At 33.1% G+C, this 8,458-nt stretch overlaps 3 protein-coding genes across 5 annotated transcripts in view; 2 read left to right on the forward strand and 1 right to left on the reverse strand.

Annotated features, from left to right (window-relative positions):
* The first annotated feature begins 1,203 nt into the window (after nucleotides 1-1,203).
* On the forward strand, nucleotides 1,204-2,746 carry LOC108738199 (hydroxymethylglutaryl-CoA lyase, mitochondrial). The gene is made up of 5 exons (XM_018471491.2): nucleotides 1,204-1,519; nucleotides 1,579-1,715; nucleotides 1,764-1,887; nucleotides 1,945-2,346; nucleotides 2,406-2,746. The coding sequence occupies exons 1-5, from the start codon at nucleotides 1,430-1,432 to the stop codon at nucleotides 2,637-2,639; spliced, it is 987 nt and encodes a 328-aa protein (XP_018326993.1). The 5' UTR covers nucleotides 1,204-1,429; the 3' UTR covers nucleotides 2,640-2,746.
* A 189-nt stretch (nucleotides 2,747-2,935) lies between these two features.
* On the forward strand, nucleotides 2,936-6,916 carry LOC108738191 (gamma-1-syntrophin). 2 transcript variants are annotated; one of them, XM_018471473.2, is made up of 9 exons: nucleotides 2,936-3,129; nucleotides 3,189-3,426; nucleotides 3,487-3,646; nucleotides 3,700-3,825; nucleotides 3,896-4,257; nucleotides 4,318-4,476; nucleotides 4,535-4,759; nucleotides 4,823-5,026; nucleotides 5,092-6,916. In XM_018471473.2, exons 2-9 carry the CDS (start codon nucleotides 3,229-3,231, stop codon nucleotides 5,194-5,196), a joined length of 1,539 nt encoding a protein of 512 aa, XP_018326975.1. In that variant the 5' UTR covers nucleotides 2,936-3,129; nucleotides 3,189-3,228; the 3' UTR covers nucleotides 5,197-6,916. The 2 variants fall into 2 exon arrangements, with proteins under 2 accessions (XP_018326975.1, XP_018326976.1); XM_018471474.2 differs by having other exon boundaries at nucleotides 3,196-3,426.
* Nucleotides 5,510-8,458, reverse strand: part of LOC108738193 — a 10,184-nt gene continuing 7,235 nt past the window's right edge. Inside the window, exons 2-4 of one of the 2 annotated variants that reach the window (XM_025978575.1) lie at nucleotides 8,375-8,408; nucleotides 7,378-8,315; nucleotides 5,510-7,315 (exon numbers count right to left, since the gene is read on the reverse strand). In XM_025978575.1, coding sequence (XP_025834360.1) covers nucleotides 7,013-7,315; nucleotides 7,378-8,315; nucleotides 8,375-8,408 — 1,275 coding nt within the window. In that variant the 3' untranslated portion in view covers nucleotides 5,510-7,012. Of the gene's footprint in view, nucleotides 7,316-7,377; nucleotides 8,316-8,374; nucleotides 8,453-8,458 lie in introns of those variants that run through there. The other variant, XM_025978572.1, reaches the window with a different exon arrangement.

Below are 8,458 nucleotides of genomic sequence, written 5' to 3' on the forward strand. Positions count from 1 at the left end.
TATATTATAATAATGATGTTAATAATTATTATTAATTATATATAAGTATATATCTACATCGTACATTAAATCCTATGCTATATGATTATATCTAGTCAACAATTGTTTAGATTTTCGAGTTAATACACAATCCGTCCAATCCAATGCTAAGTGCCTTCGAAAGAATTTCAATATCGGACCATGTATAATCAATCCAATTAATTAATAGAAGAACTAAACACTAGTTTAGCATATTGCTCAAAACTTTATTTTTAAAGTAGATCGCAAAACTAGTGTTTCAATATCCATACTACCAAGTGGAAGCATTCAAAATACAAAAATGCATTTCTGCTAAATTTGAATTAAATGAAGTATATTATTTTGCAGTAACTTATCTAGATTAAAATAATAAACTGTTGGCACATGAAAGACAAATTTGTGTATTGAAAAGAGGTAGTTTATTAACTCAATTTATAGATAATTATTGTAATTTTTATCACTTAATTTTCGGATCAAACTGTAGATATTTAGAAAACCAAACTAATTTATTATAAGTTGTTATATTTGTTTTAGACATAAATACATAGAACCGAATGACTGGACTACTTTTTTACTAGAAATAGTAAAATAAATTGCAGTCCAGAGACTAGTTCTCTAACAGACATTTTTACTTTCTACTTAGTATGTTAATTATCTACTCAATAATAAAAGATATTCCAATTCAAAACTATAATTATTTTTAACCATTTTTATTAAATAACCATCCACTTAGTTTCTGAAATCTTGCGTACCCGGAAGATTAATCAGTGCCTTCCGAAGTCTCTTATTATCCTTTTTTATTTCAGAAATCTTGCTTAGTATTAGCAGATCCTTTTTAATAAGGAATTGTAGCTATCTTTTAATATGAATTAAAGTATAACAGGAGCTTATAATAATTTGCTAGAAACGAGGGTAAGGGCGACATCTTGTGAAGCCCGAGGGTATTCGTAAGTAATGCTGTTGAGGAACAACAAAAGTTATATTTTGAGTATAGTGATAAGGGTTTCATTAGATAGTAAAACTTATTCAAGTATTCAACTGATTTCTGTGTATTTGTTCTTATCTCATTATGTGTGTGATGTGACAAACATCCATAGTTAAATATTTTCATAAAGCTGATAAGCGTATAATACAGGATTGTACTCTGTCTACTCTAAATTATCTCCATTTAAATTAAATAATAATTATGACTTATAAATAATCGAAACCTTTTCTGCTATATAAAGTTATTTTAATTAATTCGATGTTGAATCTAATTTGGCATTTTCGATTGTATAAATATGTACAGATTCGGTTTGCAATTTTATGCATATGCGTTAAGTACGGCTCTGGCGATAAGAAGACGATTTATTTATTTACTTGGTTCAGCGCAATTATATCTCTCAAATTAGAACTTTCATAAATTTAGTAAATGAAATTAGAAGTTAGAGAAATGAATGTCTGTAGAATTTGGAAACAAAAGTCAAGTCAAATTTTACGTAAAGTCGATATTCACACAACGGTGGGTTTTTGTGAAGTTGGAAATTCAAAAGTTACAATACAAATGAAATGATTTTTTAGACAGATTTTGTAAAAATAGTAGAAGTCGGTCCCAGGGATGGTTTACAAAACGAAATCGTCTTCGTACCAACCGATAAAAAAATCAAATTTATTGATAAACTTTCCCAAACTGGACTGTGTTCTATTGAAGTCACAAGGTAATTTAAAATTTATCAAAAAAGTCTTTATAACATTCGTTATTCCAGTTTCGTCAATCCAAAATGGGTCAAACAGATGTCAGACAACAAAGAAGTGTTTAGCAAAATAGAGAAAAAAGCAAACATAGACTACCCAGTTCTTGTTCCAAACGCAAAAGGTCTTTACGATGCGGTACATAATTTAGGCATTAAAATGAAAATAACAGTATTCAAACCGTACATTTTTTAGTTAGAAGTAGGTGTTAAGGAAGTGGCAGTGTTTGCCTCTGCTTCGGAAGGATTTGCGATGAAAAACACCAACGGGTCTATACAACAAGTTTTAGATAGAATAAAAGAGGTAACAACAATTTCGAGAGGAAAAGGTATCAAAGTAAGGGCCTACGTGTCATGTGTGGTGGGATGTCCATACGACGGGCAAATTTCTCCTAAATCAGTTGCTAAGGTAACGGAACAATTATTAAGTTTTGGTTGCTATGAGATTTCATTAGGAGATACAATAGGGGTTGGAACAATAAATAGCATGAATAATATGTTAAAAGAAGTGTTAAATGTTACTTCTCCGAAAAAACTAGCGGTACATTGTCATGATACCTACGGACAAGGTCTAGTCAACATAATTGTCGGCTTAGAGGTACGCCAAATTCTTCTTCTGTTGACCAAAACTTGTTTTGATTGACCGAAAACTTTTAGAAAGGGATAAACGTAGTGGATTCGGCTGTATCAGGTTTAGGGGGATGCCCTTTTGCTAAAGGAGCTACTGGTAATGTTGCCACTGAAGATGTGGTTTATATGCTACACGGAATGGGATTGAAAACTGGTATTAATCTGGAGGAACTTGTAGAATGCGGAAATTTTATTTCAAACATTATAGGAAGGCCAACCCAGTCGAGGGCTAATCAAGCTTTGCATAAAAAAAAATCGTAATCTAAAAATATTGTGTTCAACAAGGATTCTAAAACTGTATTTGTTGTTTCTTTCTTTTTTTTGTATTGTATTGTATGTTTTATATAAATAAAAAATTATTGAGTCGATTGATTGGTCGGTTAGTTGATGTTGGGGATGTTTTTGAATTACAAAGGGTTACCTTTGTTGTTTTTATATACATTTTTAAACTATTTCAAAGGAGCGTTATTGATTTTTCCTGAACGACTTGACGGTGCAGTAATCTGTCTGTGAAACAGAACAAATTTAGTAGAGTTACACACCAAATTCGTCAATAATATTCGGTTGCCAACCCTCATTTCGTGAAGGGGAGGTTTCTGGGTTAGCATAACACTGATAAAGTTTCATACTGCCAGAGATTCGTTAGCGAATTTTTTTAAAATATTAGCGTAATAATTATGGTTTACGAACTGTTTTATAGTGCATTGAATATTTATCGTCACATTTCTAATTCAGGAAATAAACGTAACAGGTAAGTAGTCCGTCTCATTATCCTTTGGCATTTTTTTCGCTGATTTTATGTAATGGAAGTATTTAGGCCGTACAAGCGGTGAACTGAATTTACTTCACAATGAAGATAAACACGTTAAGGATGTCGACTCCTATAGAAGAAAAGGTGGACCACAAGTTGAAAGTACGAACCGGAATGGTTACGGTTAGCGATGGCAAAAGTCGTCCTGTGCCTGTACAGCTGCACTTGTCAATGGAAATATTAAGGTTACGCAAAGAGGAAATTGTCCCATCTGAACCGAAACCAATAAACGGAAAAGTAAAATTTTATATTTTAAATATTTACTAAATGATAAAAAAAAAAAACGTACCACCACAGGAAAGAATGGTTCAAATTAGAAGACAGAGGGTTGGCGGACTAGGACTAAGTATAAAAGGGGGTGCCGAGCACAAACTACCTATTCTAATTTCGAAAATCTATAAGGACCGGGCTGCTCATCAAACGGGAGAACTATTTGTAGGAGATGCTATTATAAAAGGTACATCTGAAGATAATTAAATACGTGTTATCTCATACTTTTTTTAAACTTAGTTAATGGAGAATATATAACAGCATGTCCACATGACGATGCTGTAAATATTCTTCGTAATGCGGGAGATATAGTAGTGCTTACTGTTAAACATTACCCTGCTGCAACTCCGTTTCTTCAGAAACAAGGTAAACTTTGTTTTATTAGGTACAATTGTCTTGACATTCAAACCAAACTTTCTTCTGTGAAAAACCGTAGAAGAGAAAGAGAGAAAAGAAAATCAGAACCCAGATAGCAACATGGACGATAAGGAAAACTCAGAGGAAAGTTTAAAAATTGCCAACACAAACAGCTCAAGCAGTAGACCAAGTTCGTTATATTCTGAATGCGAATTAGACACCAACGTTCAAACTAGATGGGTTGATCTGATAACATTACCTCTTATGATGGCGTATGTAACTAGATATATATTTGGAACTGATAAACTGAGACCAAACGCTTTCGAAGTTAGAGGCCTTAATGGAATAAGCACTGGAATAATTCATTGTGATGACTCTGCAGTATTGTCTCAATGGCTCAAATATATCACAGATAATATAATTGGACTGACACACCTGCAGGTTAACCCTTGATCATTACTTCAGTCCATTTCTATTTCCTTTTTTTTCTCTTTCTTTTAGATGAAGCTGTACAATCGTAATTTCAGTATAACGGATAGGATTGAGTACATGGGTTGGGTTAACGAAGGTGTAGTGAATAACAATCACCCTTGGCAAAATTACAAACCGAAATTTTTTGCCCTTAAGGGTGCCGACTTAATGCTGTTCGACACTCCGCCGGTATTTCGCGAGCATGCTAACGTCGATTTGTATTGAAACATATCATCTTCTATTGCAGTTAAACGTAATGGATTGGAGTAAATGTATCGAAACCTATAAGGTATATCAAACTATGTTTAGGGTGGTAAAAGAATCCGAAAATGTGGACGAAAGACAGCACTGTTTCTTGGTACAAACATCAGGGCAGGAATCTAAATATTTAAATGTGGAAACTAGACAGGAGTTATTGAGAATTGAAAATGCATGGCATTGTTCTGTTTGCAAAGCTGTTATGACATTAGGGGTAATCTAATTAGTTGATACATAGGTAATTGTGTCCTGTGCTTGTTTTTCTTTTTTTTTTTAGAGCAAGACATTTACTGTTAATTATAATGGTAAAACGTCCGGTTTAACTTTAGACTGGAATACAGGGTTTTCGTTACACGAAGCTGATGCCAAGAGCCCGGCATGGCAGTACAAATTTTCACAGCTTCGTGGTTCGTCTGACGATGGAAAATCCAAACTCAAGCTCCATTTTCAAGACGCTGAAACGCGTGTTATAGAAACAAAGGTACTTCTAATTACACATGTGTAGGTATTTGTAATATTTATTTATGTGTTCCGATTTTATTTCAGGAACTAGACTGTACAATATTGCAGAGTTTATTATTCTGCATGCATGCTTTTCTTACCGCTAAGGTAGCGTCTGTAGATCCAACTTTCCTCTCAATGGTACCGTGAAACACCACATTGCGATTCACGTGTTTTTTTAGCACAGTACGAACACTATTGCCTTTCAACATTCTGTTATTAGTATTTGACCAAGTCTGATTACGTGCTAGAACTTTACTTAGTAGGTAGGTAGTTATAGGGAAATAATTACAAAACGTTAGACGTAAAAATATAAATAAAATTCAACCAAAACGGCGAAACAATTCTGCACAACTCAGTTAGACTCCTAATGCAACAAAACAGCTTTTTCTATACACTTTTTTGCAAATGGACCTTTATTTCGAACAGTTTTCGTCGCTAACGGTAAGTAATAAATAAAATGCAATTTTTAATTAATTTATTAATTTTTTCAAGACTCCTTTCTTAAGTTTATCTACGAACGATATTTTTTATACTTTATTCATTACATACCTATATTCTTAAAACAGTTTGCTCATAAATTAAACATATAGTGGATAATGGTACAAACTTCTAAAACATGTCATGATTAGGGCGCCAATGTTGTTTATACATTTATAACGCCATTATCAGGGGCGTACTTGGGACGTTAAGCTACTATTTGCGGAAAGCAAGGTACAAACACATGCCAAAGTATATTTGGCGAAAATGAGGTTTTTGTTGGCCTAAGTATGGACCCCATATGTACAAACGACTTCTGTTCCCTAATCATAATAAATTAGACAATTAAAAAAAGTAGAAATTCAATGTTTTCATGCTTTTTTGTTTTCCTTTAGGATGGTAGTTTTAACGAAAACAACGTTCCTTATTATGTAACACGCGTGTTACATTTATTGTTACAAGAATTAATAATTAATTTATATAATATTCGGGTTTACTGTAGCGTAGGGTTTCGTTATTGATAAAGGTGCCTCATCGAGTACAGTTATACCATAAATAAAAAACGTATAGAAACAATCTGTCGAAAGTATTCAGATTTCAAAAACGCAGAAAAAGGTGTTTACGTACACATTACAGAAAAGAAGTCAATAAATTTTATATCTGTTAATTGTACTCCAAAATTATTTTCTACTTTTTTGTGACAGTTAAAATACTTTGATAGATTTTTATTAGTTATTATAGTAGGTACGAAAATTGTTTGTTCTTATTTGGAAAAGTGCAGCAGTACGGTAGGACCAATTGACATTAAAATGTGCGCATTTTTGGTTTGTTTAGATCCTAATTTTACAAATAAAACATTAATAATTATATGGTAAGTAAAGTGCAAAATGTTAAATCAATTTTTAGAGTTTTTGGAAAGTAAAATTACCAAATTAGATATTGTGCATATCTAGAGTTATTAAAAAAAAAAACATAAAAACATGGTAATGGTTGTGCAAATGAACTTGTTATATTAAATTAACATACCTAAAATGTTGTTAAACTTTTCTAAAAGAGAATGTAATGAGGTGTTGAATATTTATTGTTATATACTGCTCTAGTGATGTGTAAAGTGTTGCCCATTTATTATAATAACATTGCCTTTTTTGTAGTTTCTTTAGAGTCTATCATCTTTGCGGTTCATTAGGGAGTAAGAATCTTGACGTTTATAAGTATAAATATAGAACTTTGACTTTAAAACTGCGTAGATACAATGAGAAACGATTGGTTGTATTAAAGTAGTCGAAGAACCAACCCCAGGCACTAATTGGTAACAAGAAACAAATACAAAATGTTGTCAAACCTAATCACGAGTCTATTTCGAGTTGACAATATAAATTTATTAGCGAAACTTTGTCTTATTTATAATTCCCTTAAATTTAACATATTGTACATATACATATTGATGTGGCGGCAATTAAATAAATATTTATTTTAATAAAAACCTTTATAAGAACCCTTGAAATCCTTTGGCCTGCTGTTCGTCAAGCTTTGGCAGATTTTGGTGTATGACTTGTTCCATATTTACCCTGTCTAGCGTTTCCTGGATTCTGGACTTAATCGGAGATTCTAATGCGTCCATTATCTGGTATCTTAGAAGATTAGGGAGAATATTCACTCCGAATTCTATCAAATAATCCACCGTTCCGGCTCCATCGAACCTAACTTGAATGTTTCCCAGTTCTATCTGTATGTCGTCCAATATTGGACCTTTTCTTACGTCTACATTTTGCTCAACGACAACAAGTACCTTTAATAAAATTGTATGTAACGAGGTAAATTTTTATAGATCGTGTTCATAGATTTTCTTACCGTTATGTACTCCACTGTGAATTTAATTTTACCAGCCCTAGATAGCATACCGATTAAGGAGACCTCCCAATGACTTGTCCCTTCTAATCTTTGCGTCCCGACTTCCATGTTAATGTAGAACGTGCTGTTTTGTAATTCGACTGTGATATTTCCGACTCTGTGGAAAGAAGATAATCCTGTTATCCACGTATGGGTCATGAAGATGGTGCACAATCCGACTGTTTGATTATAATCGTCCACTTTGTATGGGTCGTATCCCATGTCTCTGACTTTTCTCCTTGCTTCAGCCATTAGTTGATCCAGAGGAGAAATAGAATTGGGGAATTTTTGTGGGATTTTTTGCACTTCCTTGTTTACGTCTTTTCTGACATTCGTATTTACTTCAGTTAACAGGAACGGTTTTATTGAATCGAACACGAAGGTACCAACGGAATTCATAACTCCTTGAAACACACTTGCCAAGAATCCTAATCTTTCAAAATTCATCGAGATGTCTTTGAAGTTTATGTCCATGTTCATTTCTTGGGCTTCCAAATGCCCTCCTCTCTCAACTTCCAAACGGGCAATGCCCTTTACAAAAACGTTAGTAAGATTTACTGTAAAAGGTCCATTTGATGACGATAGCCAAGTGCTTAAAGTGTAATTTCCAAAAACGTGAAGTTTTTTAATGTTTATCCTAACTTCCACTTGCATAGCCGCTAAATCGACTAGCATGTGATCGATTCGAAATTTCTTCAATCCGTATAGTTTTACATTTTTCATATTCATTCGTCCTACAGAAAATGAATGGGTCATGGGAGGTATGTCCATGGGATCGGGTATCGGAGCTCCCGGTAGTCCTACAGGATCTTTCTGCTTGAAATGCTCTAATATTGTTAGAACGTAGTCGCTCAACTTTTTCTCAACTTTTGCAATTGTTTTGCTATCTGAAACGGCATCTAAAACACATGACACAATTAAATAATTATTATCAAATATTTCTTAATTAAATGTATACCTGAATTAATACTGATGGGACACAAAATTATTATATAAATAAGTGAATAAATTAAAAGATTGCCCATTGTTCGTGGGCTCTAAT

The sequence above is a fragment of the Agrilus planipennis genome, unplaced genomic scaffold, assembly GCF_000699045.2.
Source record: "Agrilus planipennis isolate EAB-ADULT unplaced genomic scaffold, Apla_2.0 scaffold88, whole genome shotgun sequence".
NCBI lineage: Eukaryota > Metazoa > Arthropoda > Insecta > Coleoptera > Buprestidae > Agrilus > Agrilus planipennis.